The sequence below is a fragment of the Talpa occidentalis genome, unplaced genomic scaffold, assembly GCF_014898055.3.
Source record: "Talpa occidentalis isolate TD23 unplaced genomic scaffold, MPIMG_talOcc4v2.1 talOcc4.15, whole genome shotgun sequence".
In the NCBI taxonomy this organism is placed as follows: domain Eukaryota; kingdom Metazoa; phylum Chordata; class Mammalia; order Eulipotyphla; family Talpidae; genus Talpa; species Talpa occidentalis.
The window spans coordinates 11,332,267-11,355,751 of record NW_023601543.1 but is presented as its reverse complement, the minus strand read 5'-3'; the positions used below and the strand labels follow the sequence as shown (position 1 = coordinate 11,355,751).

At 39.8% G+C, this 23,485-nt stretch overlaps 1 protein-coding gene across 1 annotated transcript; it reads right to left on the bottom strand.

Moving 5' to 3' along the window:
• Positions 1-477: 477 nt before the first annotated feature.
• MOSPD1 (motile sperm domain containing 1) lies at positions 478-22,288 on the bottom strand. Its single transcript, XM_037511900.2, has 6 exons — positions 22,016-22,288; positions 10,478-10,732; positions 10,289-10,364; positions 8,659-8,876; positions 3,959-4,120; positions 478-2,035 (listed from the first exon to the last, which is right to left on the bottom strand). The coding sequence occupies exons 2-6, from the start codon at positions 10,629-10,631 to the stop codon at positions 2,004-2,006; spliced, it is 642 nt and encodes a 213-aa protein (XP_037367797.1). The 5' UTR covers positions 10,632-10,732; positions 22,016-22,288; the 3' UTR covers positions 478-2,003.
• Between the last annotated feature and the right edge of the window lie 1,197 nt (positions 22,289-23,485).

The window sequence follows — 23,485 nt, the reverse complement described above, 5'->3', positions numbered from 1 at the left end:
CATCTATAATTATTGATATAGAAAATGCTCTAGGACATAGTGTTAAGTGAAAAAAAAGCTAGGTATAGTATTAGCATAGTATATAGAACGTTACTGCTTCCACATAAAAGCATAAAATGTGTGTTTGGATAAAGAAACAGTGGAAGCATATTTAAACTAATACAAGTGGTCACTTGTATGAGGCTGAGCAGATAGGGAATAGGATGGACAGGGATGCTCAAGAGTGATTTTTCACTGTATACCTTATTATAGTTTTTGACTTTTGAAGCATGTGACTGTTACCTATGCAAAAATTAAAAAAAAAATTAATTCCCTTGGTCAATTAAATTCAAGACCTTTTAGCTCACATAATTCCCTTATTTTCCCCATTTAACAGGAATAAGAGACTTAGAAATAGGAGCTTTAGGAAATAGACTAAAACTTTGAGTGCCTCAGAGGTAACCCAAATAAAATGTGTAAATCAATGTGAAACTCAGCTCTCCATTATATTTTATTTTTTTTGTTTTATCTGTTCTTTACAATGTGTTCTCACACACACACGTGCATGCACTTACATGTGCACACACACACACATACACACAAGACTTTGAGATGGATAAACAAGGATAGTCTCCAAATAGAAGTTGTTTTTACAAAGTTCAAAACAGATTACATGTATGTGCTTTTCAGTCATTACACAATGTACAGACAAATCTGCTTGATGATTTATGCTCCCAAATGGTTAAACAATGAGGATTTTCTAGGAAAGGGTTTACATAAAAGCTTTTAGTTGAGAAGCAGAGTACCGTTTCCTGCAGAAAACAACCTCAGGCATACATTTTATGTTGACGTATATTCTTTGAGAATACAATGGTAGCAGTGCATTAAATTCTTTCTGTAAAAAGATCTGAAAGATGATTTTCAAGAGACTCTTAATACATTGTGCTCTCAGATAAAAATCCTAAATCAAAAGATCAGTTATAACGACAATATATGTTAGAGATTAGAAGAGGCTATAGATAAATGTAAATAGTTGTGCTTTGGGGACATTTTTGGTTCAGTTGTTTTAATAATAAATACACACTTAAAAAATGTCTCAGTGTCTGATATAAAATAGACACAGAAATCACTGATTTTCTACACTTGGCTTCGAGTATAACAGTGAACAGTCATCTCCACATAAACCACCCAGCATCTAGTAGCCCCAATCTGGGCTGGTTGCTTACAGTCAGGCAAGGGTCTGGGGAGAAGGGATAAAGTGATTTTCCCTTATTAACATAAAATATTGTCTAGAGGTAAAGTCAGGGTGAACCTATGTCTCCCTTCCTTTAGAATTCTTAGACCAATCAAGAGATCAACCTACTTTTATTAGCTTAATAAAAAAAAAAAAACCATATCCTTGGTGTCTAGACCACAATCTATTTTGTAGTTCACCAGATGAATTAAATGTGTCCTGTCTTCTAGGAAACACTAGGATACACATGATTGCTCAGTATTTTATGCTCTCTTTATACCCTCCACACATTAACTGCAAAACTCTTATTTTAGAAACACCATGGAAGTTGTTTATAATTATACAGGACAAGGTATGACTTACATAGTAACATTGATGGTAGCTAGGAACTAAATTTTAATTTTATTTTTAGCCTGATCAGTTTGCTCTTTTAGGCCTTTAGCTTGGAAGGACACATGACCTTAACAATAAAAGTGAATTAGGAAAAACAATGAGAAAATAACAAGTGTTTTAATTAAAGTCTTTTTCATGAGAGGTTTAGATACAAAACGAATTTCTTCAAATAATTTTGTAGGTGTCATTCAGCAGAATCCTTGCTGTCTGTAACATAATATGCTGGAGTCCTTTGAATAAAATTATAGAGTAATTTAAAATATATATTATGCATTTGCAATTATTATTAGTCATTCAATAGTTTGTAGCATGTTAATGGAGTGAAATCGAGATAAAAGGCAGTCCACATTCATATTTTCAAGATAAATGTACTTCAGAAGTCAACTGAACTCCTTACTCATGTTCTAAGAATAGCCATTGTGATAAGACCTAAAAGGAAAAAATTAGAAAATGGTCAAAAACATATGTTTTCCAAAATCTTCCACTCAATAGGCAATTGTATAGCCCTTAATGAGCGAATAAATACAGCACATAGGCAGACACTCTACAAAGAATTCAAAGTCAATTTGAATTTAGTTGATATTATACAGAAGAAATCCAATTTACAGCAATGGACAGTCACAGGGTAGATTTAATTAAATCACTCATGTCTGGCCACAGCTAATTTTTCACTCATCAAATATACCTCCCACTTGAACCAGTCACATCAGCTATAATAATAGCAGACATGCCATTTGAAAGTGTCAGTAAAGCCAGCCAACTTCATCAAGAAAAACATGGCAAGCCTGTTTGGGCCCTAGGGCCACAGAGAGGCAGAAACACAGTATTCCTGCTTGTCTTGTCTCTTGTGTAGAGATTCCATGCATAAAACCACAGAAATGTAATAATCTAAGACTAGGCTCGGCCCTAAATGAGTGGTTAGAAAAAAAAGTGAGTGATCCAGTCCAGAGAAGGAGATAATCATGGAGGACTAGGGCAGTCAGAAAAGATGTCCCAAAAGGTAAAGAATAAGCCCAAAAGAGCATGAGAAGAACACTGAACAATGACATGGGCAGGCATCTCAGGCGAGAGAGAGGATGATAAGGGCATGGACATGAAAGGAGAACAGGGGCTCCAAATGAGCTTTTTGGGGATCAATAAATAATATAAGCAGCTCTAATGAAGACTTTATGTAGGAAAGCAGCTAGACAACATTAGTTCAGAGAGGTCTCAGAGTGTGGAGGGTCTCAAACACCAAACTACAGACTTAAACTTCAATCTATGGGCTACAGAGAGCCGTGGACGGTTTGTGAATAGGAAGTGGTGATGGTCAAACCAAAACAGAATAGAAATCGATCTGACAACCACGTGCTGGATGGTTTTAAGGGGAAAAGAATGAGAGAAGGAATAGGAAGAGAAGGAACACAGAAGAGAGGGAAACAATTTAGACAATTTTGAAAAAAAAATTTAAAGTTTTATTTATTTATGCATACAAGAGCTGGGGTACAGGCCAGACATGCGGGGGGTGAGAGGATTCACCAGAGACAGAGTGGGGAACAGAACAGGCAGATTGACCAAAGTACACTGCTGAGGGGAGCAGCGGGCGAGTCAGGAGAGGTCTGCTGCGCCATGTGGGTTGCTCCCTGGCTGGCCAGGGATCGATCATGCTACAGAGGCTGTGGATTGCTTCATAGTGCAGTGCTTAACCCCTTGTGGCACCAGGGAGGCCCCAATTTTGAAATTTAAAAAAAGAGCAAGCCGAGAACCAGAGAGAATACTGACAAGAGTTGGTGTCTCGGAAGAGGTAAAAGGAGGCTATGAGGAAAGTCTGTTGTGGCCAGAACTCTAACCCTTGACACATGGTAGGTACTGAATAAAAGTTTGTTCTGCTGAACTAATTGCCTCTAAGGTTGCAAGCAGGATGACTGCAAGAATGACTGAACAGGAAACGAGGGACCTGGTTTAAAAAGAACAGTTCACAATATGAAACAAGGCGGCCTTGTTCAACCTTCTCATGGCAAGCACTTCATCTAAGTGTTTCTCTAGGCACAGCGCCTCCAGGTAGAAATGCTGGGCCATGGTCTTATGTGTTTTGCCATAGATACCATGGCAGGTCAGCAAAAGGAATACAACAGGATAAATGCAGTATTAGGTAATAGATAAATAAGTTGAAAAGAACTAAGTCTGATCCAAAAACGAGATCTTAAAATGCACCTTACCTCAAACATGCCTTTGAAACAAGCTTATGTTTTTCTAAAAAATAAAAAAAAAATCAAACTACTCCCCCTATACACACATAAGACCGCCACTACCACCTCCAAGGCATAAAAATTACTTACACATATGCCCCAAATGCATCTTGAAAAGGCTTACCTAGGATATAAGCAGCCACTAATTTCTGATTCACACTTAAGTGGAGGTAGAGAGGCACCAGCGATTCCACGTCCCCCAGTGTAGGAAGCATCAGCGCTGCAATGCATACCACTCCCAGGAAGACCGTTAGTAAACTGGGTCCTGAGGAGACAGCTCTGTTTTCTGTAAAAAGACAAGTCTCTGAGTTGGCTTCTAAAAACAATTTGAGACAAAAAGTCATTCACAGATACTATTGAGCATTGACTGGGATTCTGGTTTTGTGTGACTTCTGTCTTTCCCCATCATTTCCAGTCCATGGAGACTTACCTACTGGACTTATCCAGAAGCCCATAACTTCACTCTCTGAGTGGTTACAGGATAGAATATTGAAAAGGCTTTGTGAGGTGTCCAGTTCCTACTGAAAAGAACAGTAGTAGCCTGCCCCCTGCCCCTGCCCCAGAACCAGTAGAAAGTGCTCGAACATGTATCATCTGTGTGCATGTTGATAGATTGTATGTGCTAGCACTACACTAGTACACTTAACATAAAACATGCAACAGGTTTTCTAAAGAATGGGTTAATGTAGACAGAAATGCTCTTTTATTCCTGCACCCCAGTGAATGGTACTGGAGCTCCGTACCTTCTGGAAGTGTCTCAGGTAGGTCTTCTGACAGTTTGGTTCTGAATAACAACAGAACGCTGCTACCATTTTTGAAAATGTTAAGCCATCCAAAAGGCACTGTTTGAGTGTTATAAAGCTGCCTATGAAAACCTGCCCTCTGCCCTACTCCAATTTATAGCAAAGGAGCAGAAGAAACAATATCTGGGAAATATTATACTCAATGCAGTAAACCAATCCCAGGAGAATGTCTGATACCACTTATATGAGGTGTTTGAAATAGTCAAACTCATAGAACTGGAAAGGGTGATGGTTGCCAGGGACCGCTCATCAATGATTTGCGTAAATTCTCACCAATGCAAGATGAGTAAGTTCTAGAAATCTGCTGTACAACTATCTACAGTCAACACCACTGTATTGTACACTGGAAATTTTATGAAGAGGGTAAAGATCATCTTAAGTGTTCTTACCACAGTAAAATAAAATTTAAACAACATCTGCTGTCAGGCCTGCTGGTCTACAGTTCTGCAGTTCTGGCTGTATTTGTACAATATCCATACCCATACTTTTAAGAAGCCCAGTAACAGCATTTTCTGATATATGATTTCCCCACTACCCTTCCTTTCATTAAAAGGAATAGCCAACAGCAACACAATCTTTGTGTTTTATTAATGAAATAACACTGTTCATTTTATTATTAAATGCAGCTTTTCTAAATTATTAATACCTTAGCTGTTGTGTGAAGTTTAATTGAGTCTCCCAAAGCCAGATAGGTGAAAACAAATTCAAACTTTATAATTATTGCTTGAGATGGAACAAGAGCATAAATACCTTAAAATAAGTCTCACTTTAGTTAACCATTGAAATCTTTTTATGTTTATATTTGTTGCAAAAATAAGGTTTCAAGTAAAACATAACTACACTGATCACTGCAAACCCACAATAAAATAATTTTAAGGAATTTTTAGTATTTAAGTATTCTAAAAACATTTGCATAAATGCTTGAAAATTTTCAAAATGGAAATAGCTTTTTTTTTCATATTACAGGATTGTTGTAAAAATTTTATAGAGATATAGAAAACAAAGATGCCTATATAATTCCATCTTCTTAGAGATAACAGCTTGGTACAGATCCTTTCAAATTATATAAATGCCCATCTCAACAAATAAAATTTTTTACATAAATGAGATCATATTATACATGCTACTCTACAGCTTTTTTCCTCTCATTTAAAATATATATTTGAACCTCTTTCTAAGTCAATATGTAACTATCTACCATTGTATCAGATCCTTGTAAATGCCTGCCTGACATCCATCTGATGAATATTCATAATTTCATCAATCCCCAATTGATGGACTTTTAGGTCATTTTCAATTTTTTATTATAAACAATAATAAAGAATGTAATTTTCTTAAGCCAGAGGGCATTGATTCAAACACTGCATAGACATAGCAGTTCATTAGTTATGTAATTAAGATAAACCCATTAAGATTCAGCTGCACCTTTTTAAAACATCTTTTTAATAACCTGGGCTTTGGTATTTTGTGGAAGTGTGCTTTGCTGGTTCCCTTTAAATTCTGTTAGGTGGGGAAAAAAAGAGAAAAAAGCACACACACACACACACACACATATGGTTATATTTATGCACACAAAACAAGGTCTGGAAATTAACTTATAGAAACAGAACGTGGGATTATAGGTACTTTTTTTCTCTTTTGAATTTGTTGTGGCTATATATATATATATACATGTATACATACACACATACACATATGTATGTCTACTCTTCACCCATTTTCCATCTCGCTCACAGAGCCTCCCAACATGTCACACTTCTACTATGTCTAATAAACATTTTCTAAAGATGTGCATAAACAGTGACATTTCAAAACCTCCCAGAAAAAAATCTCGATTTAACATTTTCATTCAGAGAAACTTAATGATAACCCTTAGAATTCTACACATTGGAAAGCACACTTAATTTACTATTAATAAACAGGAGAACTTAAAAATGACACTTTGTCAACCTAGACTAAATCAGTCACCATGACATTCTATTCAAGAAGAAACCTTGACTCGATTTCCTGCTTTACTCAAAACACTGGGATAGGGCCTCCCCTGGTGGCGCAGCGGTTGAGCGCTGTGCTGCGAAGCTGCCGGCAGCCTTTGCAGCACCGGTTCGAGGGTCTCACATGGCGCGCAGACCTCTCCTGTCTAGCCCGCTGCTCCCCTCAGCAGTATATTTCGTCGGTCTGCCTGTTCTGTTCCCCGCTCTGGCTCTGGTGAATTCTCTCACCCTCCTGTGCTTCTGACTGTACCCAGTGCTTGTATACATAAATAAATAAATCTTTAAAAAAAAAAAAAAAACAAAACACTGGGATAGCTACACACACGGGGGCCATGCTGGCAGCCCTGGGTATTGGGCTCTCTAGTGTGGTATTGACCTTGTTCTAGACAGTGCCAACAGCCCAGGAAACCTTGTTAGGCAAGAAAAACCAATCCAACATACCCCACTAGACAAAAAGTCTAGTCTTCCTAGTGCAGCGACCCCCTGCCCCACACACGTCCTGTGTGACTCCTCTGCTGATGCTGGCAGTTGCCAGGGCACAGTGGAAAAGCAAGACAAGTGAGGTGCCTGCCTTCTTCACAGGGCTGCCTGCCATGGACACCTCAGAGGTTTTTGTTTTTTTCACAACAGAAACTACCATATTGTGCTATCTTCACTCATCTACCCACTCCCATCTCACAATTAGAAGAATCCTCTAATATACACCAGATACCAAAGGTTCATTATAAAAATAAGAGTAAAATGCTCAATACACATTGTAATTATTTAATCTTGATTTTCACATAATTTAAAAATAAAAGGAGATAGATGGATAGATATAAATACAGCTATAACTAAAACCTTTAATCCTTATTATTCTTGGCTATGAAAGACAAAGACGAACTTCCAATGACCACTTCACTTTAAATTATGAATTAACATAAAAAAAATACTGATGGCCTTTCCCATTTTAGAGGAGGCATTATAAAAGGGGACTCTTGCATTTCATAAATATTTACAAGTCAACTTCACAATATTGATTAGACATCAGTGTGACACTTGACAGAAGTTCTCTTTCAGCTTCAAAAGATGAAAAGCTGGCTCTGTCACTGCTGACAAGAAACCGTCTACTAGCTACCACCTAACCCCCTAGTCTTGGTATCAGCAGAAAATCTGGACACTCCCTCTATATGGTGGGAGAAGACACTCAGTAAATCAAAGAGGCATGACTCCCTGTCTTATCAAAATAAACATTCTAAGATGAACAAACTGATAGCGATCTATGAATTAATGTCAGGACAAGAAGATTTATTTTAATCACTCATATAATGTTGTCATTTCAAGGACAGCTGCTATCACATTCATATATCACTATCAAAAAGTTTCCATGTTTTCCTATGGAAAATTTTATCTTCTTCCTCTTATAATAGGGCTGGAGGGAGATAATGAGGAGTTAAGAGGGAGGGGAATGACATCCAAAGAGTTGAATATGAGGATAGTGTCAATGTTGAAAGAATATATCATAACACTTCTGAATATCTAAGCTGGAAGGAAATGAGGAATGGAGAGGGATTCAATTAATAGCCCACAGGGGATATTATAATCTACTTAGTTTAATTAACTTCAACTTTAATGAGTTTTTTTTTTCAAAATAATATGAACAGTGCACCAAGCTTGGCCTATTGCCAAACACAATCTCTCTCCTTCTTCAAACTAATTAAATGAGAAAGGATATAGGAAAGTCACAGAAACAAAAGTATATAATTGCCAAATTGTGCTAGCATTAGAAAGTGTGGTGCCTACATCCTCAGGTTTTAGAGATTTCAAAGGTTATGGCAACATCTGCCCTCTCCTCACAGCCTCGTCTATAGTGAGAGATGTTCTCAAAGCCCAGCTCTAGGCCTCTTACCAAATTTGGGTACCTGACCCTTTTGGAAGTGGTTGATTAGGTTTAAAATGGCAGATGTTTTTATGGTAATTGCTCTTAGCACCCTGAGAATTTTTAAAAAGTCAGAAACCTCAAAGGGACTTAGAAAACAAGCCATAACTACCTGGTTGAAAAGACTGCTCAAAGAATACACTTTCAGTTAAATGTTCCTTTATTCTTTTCTCCTCTTCTTCCTTTTGCTGTTCTTTCGCAGATGGGTGAAGGGTAGCCACAACTTCTTTCCTTCCCAAAGCCTTCCGCTGGCTTTGCTCGGAAACTTGGAGACGGAATTTGTCTATCACACCATAGTGACAGGCTCGTACATCTCTGTGCCGAATCACGCTGAAACATCAAGAAACATGCTGTTGAGGTTGAGGGGGATCTGGCAAACAGAATTCATCAAGAGACTTCATACAGGAAAACAATATTAGCTGACTGTAAGCAGATACTCAAATACAGATGTTTGCTAATACTGCTAACAAAACAAAAACAAAGCTTACAGTATATCCCCAGAAGGAATGAGTAATCCCAAAATACTTGTTGAAAACACATACTCTAAAACAGAATAAATGTATTATACAACAAAAGAATGGTGGGTAAAGAAAACAGGTTTTAGCAATGACTTTTTTTCCTACAGCAAGATTTACTAACTAGGATATATGAAATTGTTTCTTCCCCACGAAAGTCTCATAAATTTCTGTTGCCACTTCTTTATTGCTCAAGTAACAAACTTCACTCAAGACTTAAAATTGAAGTCCATACACGTGTAAAAATAAGCAACTGAATAAATAATCCATTCTGACCAACGCAATGGCAGACTAACAATACACTTTTGTCTTTCTCTGAAAAGTGCAAAGCACTGTCTTTTTTGTTATCTGCAATTCCATTTTACACTGTTCTTAGTAGAAAACACAAGAACAATTAGGTCAAACGTAACACATTTGTTTGGCAAGAGGCTACATGTCTTTGGACTAGTCCTGGGTTATTGTTTACTAAATGAAAAATCAAAATCAAAAGAAATGTGCTAAAACACATCCTCAAAGATAGATCATTTTATGGCTTTGAGATGATGGATAGTATCAAAATAAAAGACTTGTGGTTCTCATTGTCCCAGAAGATTGAAACAAATACAGTTTACTTTGTAGCTTAAGTTAAGGGCTGGCCAATAGATCCATCTGATCACCACTAGTTCTAAAGTGAAAATTAAATATGAACAGCTTGAACAAACAATAATTTATCTGACACTCTAAGACGAAATTATCTGGAAGAGCTCAGATAACCTTTTACAGATGAGTAGTTACACACTTGCTTCCTGTTTGTATAGATTAACTTCCAGACTTAGTAACTGAATCATTTCTGATAAACTCATATTACCACTGTTCACAAATGTCACTACAATAGCAGGATGTTCCAAAGAAAGCTAAATTCCCTATGGTAGCTAGAGAAATGTAAAGGAGTAAGTTAGAACTTTACCTTCACAAATATCCCTGCTATGACAAAAAGCACAACAATGAGGAAATGTTCATGGAAATAGTTAACACATGTCAGTTCCAGTGTAATGAAATAATACTAAGTATCTGGTGGACCTGTTTAGAATCTCTCAGAAATGTCGTAGAAAGAACTTTGACAAACTTTGAGGAAAAACTATAATAAAAGGCTATGTGGGAACAGCTTCAAGAAAAGATCTGGCTTAAGTTAAACACAAAAATATTAACACACTTAAAACATGTTACCAGGAAGTGGTTTTGACTTACATATCCACACAACACTGAGGCTTTACTGCACCTGCAGCATCAACGACAACATACTTATTTGGAGTAGTACACAAAACTGAAAGAAAAAGTCACAATGACCATTAGTGTCTTTTTACAAAAATTCATTTCTACAAGTAAAATAATTAGTAGGGACTAGTTAAAATCCATACAAAGACCTAGGAGACTCACCTTTGAACTTTAAGGCAAACTCATAGGGATTATACAGAGTCAACACTTGCTTATGCGTTGACTGGTCATCGGCATAAAATATGAGCTCCGTGGGAAATACAAAAACAGGAAGATTTCCTTCCACTAACTCTGGCTGTCTTTTTTGTTGATGCATTGGCACTGAATCCCCCTTGCTGTGGCTTCTGTTTTTACAGTCTCAAGTCTACTTTGGACTTTTCTTAAAGTCAGTTAAAAGCTCCAAAGCATTTTGGCAATCTAGAAAGAAAAGAAGAGAGAAAGAAAACTGATACCTGTTTTGATAAGCTCTCATCTCTTCACAAAAGCATGTGCCCCCCAAAGCATTTCAACATGCCTTTTCATTTTTTTTTCTTCAGGTTTACTTACATAGCTTTTACCAAATGATGCAAAGAAATTTACACATGCTCCTTTCACATTCAAGACTCCACCTCATGATAAGTTACATAAATACTTGAATAAGGGAATAAAGAAGGTTTTTTCCATATCAAATCAATCATCCCCTTTCAAGAGGTAAAACCACTCTTTTGAAACTTCATTTTCTAAAGTAGAATTAACTATTTCACAATTGATTTTATGTGAGCCAATCAGAATTCTTTAAGACTAAAAAGTGGAAAACAAAGTAAGTTGCCATGATTTATGAGAGAAAAACAAGAGAATGCCTTTTACACTCTTTCAACAGTGCTTTACAAGAGTTAGTGCCTTCTGGCAACATGGAAGGGAGAGTCCTTTTAATCTTTTTTTCTACTGAAGCTCAAGACAAGTAAAAAATTCTTGCAAAGCAGTTGAATATCCAAACTGACTAAGCGGTCCTTGGCGTTTTCTATGAAAATTCAAAGGCAGTGAGTAGGCTTTGGCATCTGAGTGGCACACTGCCTCCCCTCCTGCTTCAAGTACACAAGCTTCATGACAACTCTTTTCTTCCAACTTGAGAGACCTTTCTGGATTCCTTCTGGGGTTCTTGAATATGGTCCAGATAGTTGTAGCTGGCAGAAGTCTGACTGTCTGATAAGTGTGATATTTCTGTGTTTATTTCCCAATCTAATTTTAATCAACACCACTCTTATTTAGCTAGCACCCTAAGTGTGGCTTTTAAAAATAAAATGCAAAAGCTAAACCATACCATCAGAGAAAATGACTGATTTTCACCCCTGTAGATCACACCTTTAAAATAGGCCATAAACCGTTGTAATGCTTTGCATTCAGGTTCTCATACATTCACAGAGAAATGTATGTAATATTTGATTAAATTGCTTGGTTTTACCAGCTCTAGGACTTACGTGCTTTACTTCTGATTGAGTACTTTCCAACTTTTATCAAATAGGATACTGTACAGTCATGTATGCAAACCTTTATTATTTTCTTTCAGCTGAATGCCTATTATAGGCCAGGAATTACGTCAGGAGCTACACAAACTACAAAGATGAATAATGCACGGGCCCTGCCCTCAACAAATTCAAGTGCATTTATGGGACAAATATTTAAGCTACCTCTATTGTAATGCATGCTGCTATATATAGAGTTCTATGGAATTAGAAGACTACATGAATAATTTTACCTGAAAGAGAAGCCAGGAGATGACATTTGAGATGGTCCTTAAAGAAAAGAAGTGGGAATACTTCTGTGTTTGCCCGGGAGGTGGAGGGGGGGAGAGAGCAGGGGGATGATTCAGAACTAGGTAACAGCATAAGCAAAGGCTCAAAAACATGAAGTAAGGTGAAGGCTGGAGAGCTAGCAATCCACAGGCTATCCCTGATCATCATTCTACTTTGTATCTGAAGAGGAAACTTGGGGGAAATTCTCTCTTGCCCTCTTTGGTTTTTTTGGCTGGCATAATAATAAGCTAACATGAGAGATTAGCAAGAGAGAAGACAAATTTTAATTATGTGCACAGAGGCCCACAGACTATGAATCAATTATTTCCTTTCTCCAGTAAGATTATATAGTTTTTTAAAGGGACTATAATTCTGGGGGGAAAAAAACATATCAAAAGAAACTGAGATGTTAAAAAAGGGAATTTGGCAGATTATTTACATATGCATCGAAAACAGACCTTGTAAATGCTAGTCAGGGGTGATAAGTCTGTCTCTCACCTCCAGGACTTCTACAGAGAACATTTATTTCCTATTTTTAGGGAGGTAGATAATTAAGCTAAACATCATTCTTGGATCTTGTCTCTCAATTTTTTTTTTTCAGTTCAAAATAATCAGCATGCCACTGGCACCAGTGGAGCAGCCTGTCCTTCGTCCCAACCACGTAACCACATACTTTCTATTTGCAGCAAGCATGTAGCTCCTAGTGTAGGGTTTGTTTGCTTCTTTCACTGAGTTCAAAGGGTCTATTAAAAATACTTTTCAACATTTGTGTAATTTGTAACAGTTTACAAACTTTCCATTAATTATATATGGAATGCATTAATATAAGAAAAGTTCTTAGCATTCACTGTAGGCCAGCAATGTTCTAAGCATTTGTTGTTGTTGTCACTGTTATTACATTAGGAAGAGAACAAAAAATGTCAATTGGCCTCCTGCCACCTAAATCAGAATTCTTTCTTCTATACCAAGCTGTCCTTTTCAATAAAATAAAACTAAGATTATCCTGAAAAACATCGGATCAAATAATTGTAACTCTGAGTTTTTATTTGCTCTAAATTTATTTCTTTTGCTAAGAGCCAGCCACATTTCTGTTTGGACAATGTGCTCTCAGAAGTTTGGTATGTTATTTTTTTCAATAGAAAATAAGCTTTATGCTTACTTTCCTTTTTTATTTTTATTTTATTTTAAGCTTTACTTTCTTAGGAAACTTGGTTATTAGGAAGCAGATATCCAAACTTTGACATTACTAAACAATATTCACCATCTCATTCTAAAACTCTGTGAGGATGAGAATTTAGCTTCTGACAAAAGATGGCATCCCTGATTAATGGAAGATAGATCAGTCAATAAATATTAGTAAAACTGAGTATCCATCTAGGGGAAAAAACAGCCAAATTTATCCTTTACTCCATATAAAAGGGTAAATTCCAAATGGTTCAAAACTTCAAATGTGGGCCTCCCTAGTGGCAGAAGGGGTTAAGACGCAACCTATGAAGCCAACTGCAGCCACTGCAGCACTGAGTTCAATCCCCGGCCAGGGAGCAACCCACATGGTGCAGCAGACCTCTCCGGACTCACCTGCTGCTCCTCTCAGCAGTGTATTTCAGTCAATCTGTCTGTTCTGTTCCCCATTCTGTCTCTGGTAAATCCTCTCACCACCACCCTCACCTCCGGCCTGTACCCCAGCTCTTGCATGCATAAAAATAAAATGAATCTTTAGGAAAAAAAAAAGCAAGTGTAAAAAAAAATGAAACCATAAAAGCACTAGAAACCATGGGAAAATTTTTTTTTTTATAATTTTAGGACTTCTAACAATCAGCTCCCCCAAAATATTGATAAATTCAACTATATAAAGACTTCAGCTCTGCATGGCAAAAAGCACAACTTTATAAGCTAAAAGACCATTTTCAATTCCTATCAAAGGCCATGTCCAATTTCCCTACTATATTACAGAGGACTCTACAAACCATTAGGAAAAATATAACTCAATATAAAAATGAGTAAATGCTATAATCGTTTATAGAAAAGGACATATGAATTGTTCTTAACCTTACAAAAGGTTGTATAATCCTACTCACAAGAGATATACAAACTAAAGCTATACTGAAATACATTTTTTTGACCTGTAAAATTAGCCAAATCCAAAAAGTCTACAAGCACATGTTGGGCACACAATCATTCATGTTCTTACATTGCTGGTAGGGACATGAATTGGCATGTCCACTAGATCTGCCCAAATTAAACACACAGACCCTCTGCTCTGAAGATTCTACGTCTAGGAATTCATTTGGCATAACTATTCCCCTTGTGTCAAATCATGTAAGAGAAAGGTTTCCTTTGCCACACTGAGGATTAAATAAAATAATTTCTGTGAAGCACATGGACTAGGGCTTGGCACTGATAAGAGCTGGTGGGTGCTGTCAATAGCAAATGATTGGAAAACAGCCAGGCTGTCCATTAATAGGGGATTCATTAAATGAAGTATGATATAGCCATTCACTGGGGTACCAGATATCTATCAAGAAGAAAGAGGAAGCTCCTCGTGCGGTGTAGATATGAGCTGAGCTTCAAGTGCATGGTGTGATGGATGAAGAGTGAAAAGCATGCTACCATGTAAACCTACCATGCTACCTACCATGGTAGCATGCTACCATGCTGTTATGTAAACCTATTTTCTTGGATGTGGGTAAAATATCTTTGGAAGGATAGGCAGGCCTAGCCCTGATGAGACAACCTGAGTGACTGGAGACAGGGGTGGAAAATTGTTTTCTTTGGATACCCTTTTGTATCTTGAATTCTGAACCCTATGAATACCTATTCAAAAGTAAAAAAAAAAAAAGTCAAATTACACAACCGTACTAGGGCCTTACTTGAAAAAGGTGTCAGTTTTGAAGCACAGGAAGGAATTTAGAAACAATATGTGAAAAATCTGTTAATTGCATTTTCCAATTTAAGATCCTTTAATAACATTGAAAACCTGAAACTGTGTTAAATAGAATGATTTCAATGACTTAAAATAATTTTACATGCAACAAACTCATGAGGATGAGAAAAACAGGTTTATTTAACATGACATGCAAACCTAGGAAATACAAAACCTTTTGTTAGAAAGGAATGAAATGGTATTTAAATATGGCTGTGAAGTCACAACTACATAGAACAAGTATCAAGCTCTGGATTCGAACTTTAAGAAGTTGGCCAACACAGCTCACAGTAGAAATATTACTAGCTTTGACTAACGGCTTAGTAGAAATTCTTTTTCTTTTCATTTTGCAGCATTCTCTTTATGAATTGCGTACATTTCGTGGAATGAAAATATTTCCCCATGAATCCTGAATAGGCTATCACCACCTGGTCACCCTGAAAGAAGTGTTTAAACATTTTTTGAGCAGTTTATTATTTTTTTCATATCCCTGTTCCCATTTAGCACTTATCTTGGCTAAGATGTAAGTTGCTGCCTAAACTCCAACCAATAGAAATTAGGGAAGAATTAGCACCAAGTGACCAGAGCAAGGTTAAAGACTCTGCCAATAAACATAATGAAGTGTAATGCCTGCCTTTAATTGATGGTTTTCCAGAGACTAATGTTTTCTCTTTGCTCCAGTCTATACTGCAAAATGACAAAGTATAAAAATTCGGGGAAGAGGGCCTCCCCGGTGGCGCAGCGGTTGAGCGCTGGGTTGTGAAGCTGCCCGCAGCCTCTGCAGCTCCAGTTCGATCCCCGGCTGCTCCCCGGCCACGGGAGGAGGGTCCCACATGGCGCGCAGACCTCTCCTGCCACCCGCTGCTCCCCTCAGCAGTGTACTTCGGTCCTTCTGCCTGCTCTGCTCCCCGCTCTGGCTCTGGTGAATTCTCTCACCCTCCCGCGCTTCTGACTGTACCCAGTGCTTGTATAAATAAATAAATAAATAAATAAATAAATAAATCTTTAAAAATAAATAAATGAATAAATAAATAAATAAATAAATAATTCAGGGAAGAGATTATATATGCTAAGCCGGTAAAGCCTTACTGCAAATCAGTTTACGAGGTTACTTTCCAAAAGTCAAGCACAAAGTGGAAGGATGTTAGCACCCAACCCTTCTCAGTTTACAGATGAGGAAAGCTGGCCCAGGGTGGTGAAGGCACTTATCCTATCTGGTCTCTAGATTCACACTTCCCTAGAGAATCATGTCCTCTGTCTCACTTCAAAACCCTGCCTCCCAGATGTTTTCTGTCCTCGTCTCTAGAAAATTTCCCTGCTTTCCAGAAGAGTTTTCAAAGGATGATCAAAAATTCAAGGTTTGAGGCATCTATATCCTTCTCAGTTTTATATAGAAAAATCAACAATTTCACTTGCTAAGCTGCCCACATTTCTTTTCCTGATTATGAAAGAGTAGCCTTTCAGTTTGAAGAGCCTGTCAGCAGCTCTTCATTAGGGCATTAATAACTAAGGTTTATTTAATTCTTTCTCTCTAGACTCATTCTTCAAAGCCTAGTTGAAACCCCCACCCCCACTCCACCTCCACCCCAGCTTCCTCTACTATGATCTACATGGATGTCACTGACTTTATTACATTACTGTATGGATCGCATATTTTGACACTTGTTTTGTGTGGATTGATTATGACTCCCCAGACTTCAGGATAATGTTTTTTTCTAAAGGTGTGTGGTGTTGAGTTGTTTTTTTTTTTTAATCCTTCATAGACCCAAGTTCAGTGTTAGGCACTTAGCAGAGGCTGTGCTTACCAGTTAACTTACAGGTGTCTGCTGATAACTGTCTCCTCCATCGAGGAACATTGCCCCGTCCCCACAGTTGAACACTTTGTCCACAACAGACAGGCAAAAGATCCCAATCAGAGGAACAGTAAATCTTAACTGGCTGCTGGCCCTTTGGCTGCCTCTCCTCCCCCCCCACTTCCTTCTCCTCCCCTCCCCCATGTCCCTCTCATCCTTCCTGGCTCCTCAATGCCCAGCTGGGCCAGCAGTGTTTAGAAATCCAAGGCAGCAATGTACCCCAACCAAAATACCCCAACCTTATAGGGAGATAGTACAGCTGGAAGCTGGTGTACAAGAAAATGCCTTGTCTTTTTCCTGTACCAAAGGCACAGGGGGAAAAGGAAATTTGAAAGAAAACCTTATGTGTGTACACCACCTTGTGACCAGTTTGCAAACTACTCTCCCACAACAACAAAAAAAGCATAAACAGATCCTCCCATATGCTTTCCACCTGCAGTCCAGGGAGACCAGTACCCCAAATTGTGATTATTTTCTGTTTTCCTCACTTTGGGCTGACCAGAGGAAAGACAAGACTCTGAGATAAAGAGGGGAAATTTCATTATCTTTTACCACCATAGATTCAAAACTTGGGGACTGTTAAAGAGCACAGAAACCACTTTAAAAGTATACTGTCATTTCCCACCCCACCCATTTTTTGGGGGGGGAGGGAGCTGCAAGAAAAGTCAAATGAAAAAAGTGGCTCAAAATTTGAAAAGAGGGCCTCCCTGGTGGTGCAAGAGGTTAAGTCTCAGCACTATGAAGCTAACGGCAGCCTCTGCAGCATGAGTTCTGATCCCGGCCAGGGAGCTAACACACATGGCGCAGCAGACCTCTCCTGTCTCGCCTGCTGCTCCCCTCAGCAGTGTATTTCAGGCAATCTGCCTGTTCTGCTACCCATTCTGTCTCTGGTGAATCCGCTCCCCCCTCCCCCACACCTCTGGCCTACACCCCAGCTCTTGTATGCATAAATAAAAAAATAAATAAATCTTCCAAAAAAATTGAAAACAGACACAGACTTCCCCAGAGACTAGAGACCCATCTGCATTGCTTCTTGCTACCTGTTCCTGGCTGTTTTACTCTGATTAGGGCTCCCAGCTCCACCTCCAGTTCCCTTTTGATCTGGCATGGGACTATCTGTTCCCTCCATACTTGGCAGTCCTTGCCAATGGCCAAATAAATACTAAATAGTTATGTGCAATATGTACTTTTACTTTATTCTCATAGTACAAGAACCTCTCTTTCCTTCCCATTTCACAAACTTGGTGCTCTTCCTATTTATATTTCTAGGGCTATTAGGATTTTTAATGGTTAGTATGTTCCTCAAGTCAACTCACAAGCAATTTTATAATGTTCACCTCTGTATTTTTAAGTAGCTCATTGCTCAATATTAGGCATTTTGTTTCTATACATCTTCTGTTTTTTGGTGTAATTCATATCTAATGGGACTGACTGCTATCAATGATATGTAATGATCGGTTATTATATAACCAAGATGTGAAAGTTGAGTAGTATACATTTTAAGATTAAAAACAAAGGGAGCCCCCTCCAATGGCCTCTTTTTTCAAAATATTTTAGTTTTTTCCAACCCTTGTTTTACTATTCCAACGTCTTTAATTATTTTAAGATATGCAGTTCTCAAAGCAAAATCCTTATTAATTCAATATATGAAATATATGTTGCTCTGCATAGCACTCAGTTTGACAGTCACAAATTCATTCAACATTCATTGAGTACTTATATGCCAGGCACTGTGCTAGGGAATATGAATACAAAATCAAGACATTATTTCTCAGCCCTCTAAAAAGTCAGTTTAGCAGGAAAAAAACAGATGCCCCTAGCAGTTAGGATATAATGTGAACTGTGTTAAAAAGCTGATATAAAGTGCTCTGGGAGCTTGTAGAAAGTTACAGTCTGCGTTAAATAGGAGTTTGCAGTACCAGGGGGTGAACTCCAGGAAGAATAGGTATAGAGGAGTGAAAGGGCCTCTTAAATGAGCTTTGGCACTGCATGTGGCTAAAAAATAGCATGTTTGGGGGAGTGGCAAAAGATAAGGCTGGAAAGGTAAGCAGGAGGCAGATGGTGAAAAGATCCTATAAGCCAACTTTAGGGGGTTAGAGTTGATTCTGGATGTCAGTGTTTCTCAAACCCTGGTTTCCCACCAGCAGGGGGAACTTCACCTGGGAACTTGTTAGAAATGCAAATTATTGGGTCCCACCCGTGACCTACTGAATCAAATTCTGGGGTAGGGATCCACCCATCTGTGTTTTAATAAGCCCTCCAGATGATTCTGAGGCATTCTTCTTTGAGCACTATGGCTGCAGGCAATGGAAAATCTCTGAAGGATTTTAAGCAGGGAACTCAGTAAATAAGCCTGAGAAACTGGTTGCCAATGATAGTTTTTAAAAAATGATTGTGACACGGAGAGATGATGAAGGCCTAGAGTTAGTAGGAATGGAGAAGAAACAGATTTTAGAGATGTTTTATTATATGGCCCAAGTTCAATCAGATGACTAGGTCACAGTCATACAAAGATATGGCCGAAATGGTTTTTATATAAAAGAAATCTGCCATCAACTGCCAGTGTTTTAAGAAAAAAGTGTTCTACAGAGACCCTAGAAAAAGGGGAGTCAAGAGCAATTTCTACGTGTTCCCATAATGTCCAGAGCAGAGTCCCCTGGCTTATACATGAGTCCTCCTGTCTGCTTGGCAGTTCTTCCTCTCACAGTAAATTAGTAAACTGGCATTCACATTAACATAAAAATCAGTCCCTGAGACTAATTATTTTGGATGTGCTGAGAAAATTACATTTCAAACCTGGAAAAGCTGGGGGGGAGAAGAGACTGGCTCTGGTGATGTAACCAAAGAACTGCCAAGGTGAGACCCTGGTAGAACCTCCTTTTTCTTCTAACTTCATCACAGACCACAGAGACCGCTTGATTCAGGAAGAAGCTAGTATGAGTGAAAGAGTCAGACTTTGTACTATGCCCTCAAGGTCAAGAAAGTCAGGTGAAACTGTTATTTCTAATTCAGGAGACAGAATTCAGCAGGGACAGTCTTCAGTTTCCTGATGGGAGGAGAGAGGGGTACAAGCTACTTACCCAATAATTTAATGAGAATTTTGCAGAGTGCAATTTCTATTTCTATCAGGACTCTGGATGCCTCTTGTTACTTACTGCATGTGCTTTTAGTTGATGCTCATGTCTCGGCTTATTTGAACAACATTTTGTCCAACAGTTCCCAATAAAAAGTTGCACTATTTTATGGAACTTGAGTGTTATAAGAGACCCTGGAGATTAAAACAAAACTTTTCATATTACAGATGAGGAAATGGAGGGCCTTAAAAGTAAATCACTTGATCTATTTATTGTAGAGCAAGATTTTCCAGCATGCTACAAGGTGGTAAAACAAGATACCAGCAACACTGATAATCTGCTCCTGTGTTAAGTTTTAGACAAGCTCTAAAATTCCTCTTAACCTTTTTAAAAACAGAAATAAGAGTAGCAAGTGACTCTATTGGCCTACTAGAGGATGGGAAGCTTTTTTTTTTTAGTAGTTTCTTAATTGATTTATGCTCTCAGAAATTGAAGTGAAATGTAAGAACTTCATAAGATTAAACAAAAGTTAAATAAAAAATCAGGGAAAGAAAATGTCCATAAACAATTAAAGGGAAGACATGCATTTTTTTAAATAAGCAATAGGGGTAACTTTATTCTGAGTATACTACATGTAAAGGGAAATCTATGACAACCACCCTCACAGATTTGGAAAAAAATCCCTAATTTTAAGTATTTGGGCAAACCTCTTATTTTGAGAATTCTAGAAATGCTTTAAAAATGAGATTAATTTCTCATGCTGTTTGGGTATGCGGACATGAAACACCTGAAGGTACATTTGGCCCCGACACTCATTTTTAAATTTACTACTGTTTTCTACCAAATATATGTGCAATCTAAAAGCTGATATCCACTCCCAATTCAATATCCTACATATAGTATTTTATAGGCAGAGAGACTTCCAGCACTTAGAGAAAACATGGACAAGATTTATCAGGAAGACTATATTTCATCCGAGATGTGCCCTGCCTGAAAAAGTTGACTTCGCCTTCTGTCTGTAATTCACATTAAGGACGCCATGCATTCCAAAGAACAGAACTGCTTTTTGGGCAAGATCCTAAGGACAGATTTTTTTTCAGGTTTGCGTCTTTCTCTTATTTTCCTCAAAGGTCAAAAACCCGGGACTGTTTTCACTTATCATTTGCCCACTCGCTCCCCGACGTGAGGTCTCTTCGATTCTACGTACTGGGGTGGAAATGCTCCCTGAGCCCGGAGAGGACAGATGACAATTACCTGGCCCAGCGGGGAAACTGCACTTCAGGATTAAGGGCCGGATGGCTGGGGAAGATAGTAGAAAAAGTCCTCGGACTTAGAGCTCCACCTGATTGGGGCCCAGCATTTACAGCCCTCGTCCCCAATACAGGCGGCTCCATGTGAACCCGGTCATGTGAGCCTGTTTACAGGCGAGCAGCTGGTGCAACCATTAGGATCCTCGCGGAGGTCCAGGAAGGGGGAAGGATACAGGCCATTATCACTCCCCATCCCATTATTCCAAGAAGGTGCCCCCCCCCTTGCGCCTTCTCACCCCACTTTCATCGCCTTCTACCATCCCGGGACGCCTCGCTCCAGTCGCACGCATTCCCTTTACCGGGCTGGCTGGGGCAGCCGCTAGGCTGAAGGAAGGGCGAGGACGGTGTCACCTCCAACAGGCTGTCAGCCTCCTCCCCCAGTCCTCGGCCACCTCCGCCAAAGAGTTGTCCCTGGAGTCGCATCCCCGAGGCAACCGAACTCCGCGGGGCAGGCACCGGGAGGAGCCCGAGCCGCCGCCGCCGCCCGGGCAGGGGCGCCAGACAGGCTCGGGCGGGCCAGACCCCGGGGCCGGGCTCGGCGGGCGGGCAGCGTGGCCGTGACAGTCAGAGATGGGGCAGAAAGGACCCGATCGCTTCCTCCCCACCTCCCACCCGCTCCGCTTCCCGGCGCCGCCGAGCCCGGCTGTCAGTCACCGAGCCGAGCTCGCGGTTTGGGTTTGCATCGATCTTTGAGCGGGGTCTTTCGGTAACTTCCATGGTTTCCCGAAGTCGGAGGAAGTGGGTGACGGGACGGTGGGGGACTCTCACCTCGGCCACATCGGCTCCTTGGAAAGCAGCTGCGACTGCAACTCGGGTCCTTTGTCAGCGTCTGTAAGCTGCACTGCCTGCTGGGATACCGGCGGACTCAAATGCCACCTCTCTCCGCCCTGGAGGATGAGCTGTGGTTGCGGGTGGGTGGAAGAAGAGGCGGGGCCTGGGCGGGACCTATGCTGAGGGCGGCTCTTCCTTACTGCCACCTGGCCTCTCGGGTTCCATCTCTGTGCTTCAAACTTACTTCTCCGTCTCTGATCTGCCCTCCACCTCCACACGCCCGGTCTTCCCTCCTGCGGCCCGTTGCAGAGGCCACCCCTCTTTGCACTATTTGGGCCGCCCCCCTTGACTCCTCCCCGTCTCACTTTCCTACACGCACATACATACACACCCAAAGTGTACCCACAGCGAGCTGATTCTACCTCTGCGACGCGTCTTACTCGCCACCTCTGTTCCTACTCCAACCTCAGCTACAGACTGTCTAGGCCCCATGACATTATGCTCTCCAGTAACCTCCTAACTGGGCTCTCCCACTCTTGCCTCTGTCTAAGCTGTCTCCCGAACAGCAACCACAGAGATATATGGAAGAGGTATATGTGACTGTATGAGTCTTCTGCTTGAAACACCTACAACTTCTTAGCTTGGTATATGAGGTTCTCCTTATTCCTTTTCTGGTGCACCCAATGCTCTGAACCAACAAACTGCTCAGGACCCAGGACAACTCAAGCAGCCCTGACCGCTCCACATATTCCCCCTTGATTGAGGCTCTGCTGTCAGTAACTAACCATAGCCCCCCAGAGTATCATTAAAGATAGAATGTTCAGGGCCTCCCTGGTGGCACAAGGATTAACACACAACCTATGAAGCTATCTGCAGCCACTGCAGCATGAGTTCAATTCCCGGCCAGCCAGGAGCAACCCACAACCCACAACCAACATGGCACAGCAGACCTCTCCTGTCTTGTCTGCTGCTCCCCTCAGCAGTGTATTTCACTTAATCTGCCTGTTCTGTTCCCCACTCTGTCTCTGGTGAATCCTCTCACCATCACCACCACCCCACACCTCTAGCCTGTACCCCAGCTCTTGTATGCATAAATGAATAAATCTTAAAAAAAAAAATAGAACGTTCAAGATTAAATTTTAATAATTGCATGTATAAATAGTTTGGTAGACATATGTGCCATTTCTCAAACACCATGTGCATTCTAATTGTTTTCCTTCAAAAGAGTAGCTCACCAATGTTTCCTTCATTTTTTAATGTTTTCTTCTTTGTATCCAGAACATAGGCCCCCAATAAAAAAATCATTGAATACTGAAAGAAAATAGATCAAATGTTATTTATGTTCGGAAAGGAAGAGGAAAGTGCAGTAGCCACAGTTGCCCTCCCCACAAGTTTAAAGCCCAAATGAGGGCCTCCCCGGTGGCGTGGCGCAGCGGTTGGGCGCTGGGTGCGAGGCTGCCCACAGCC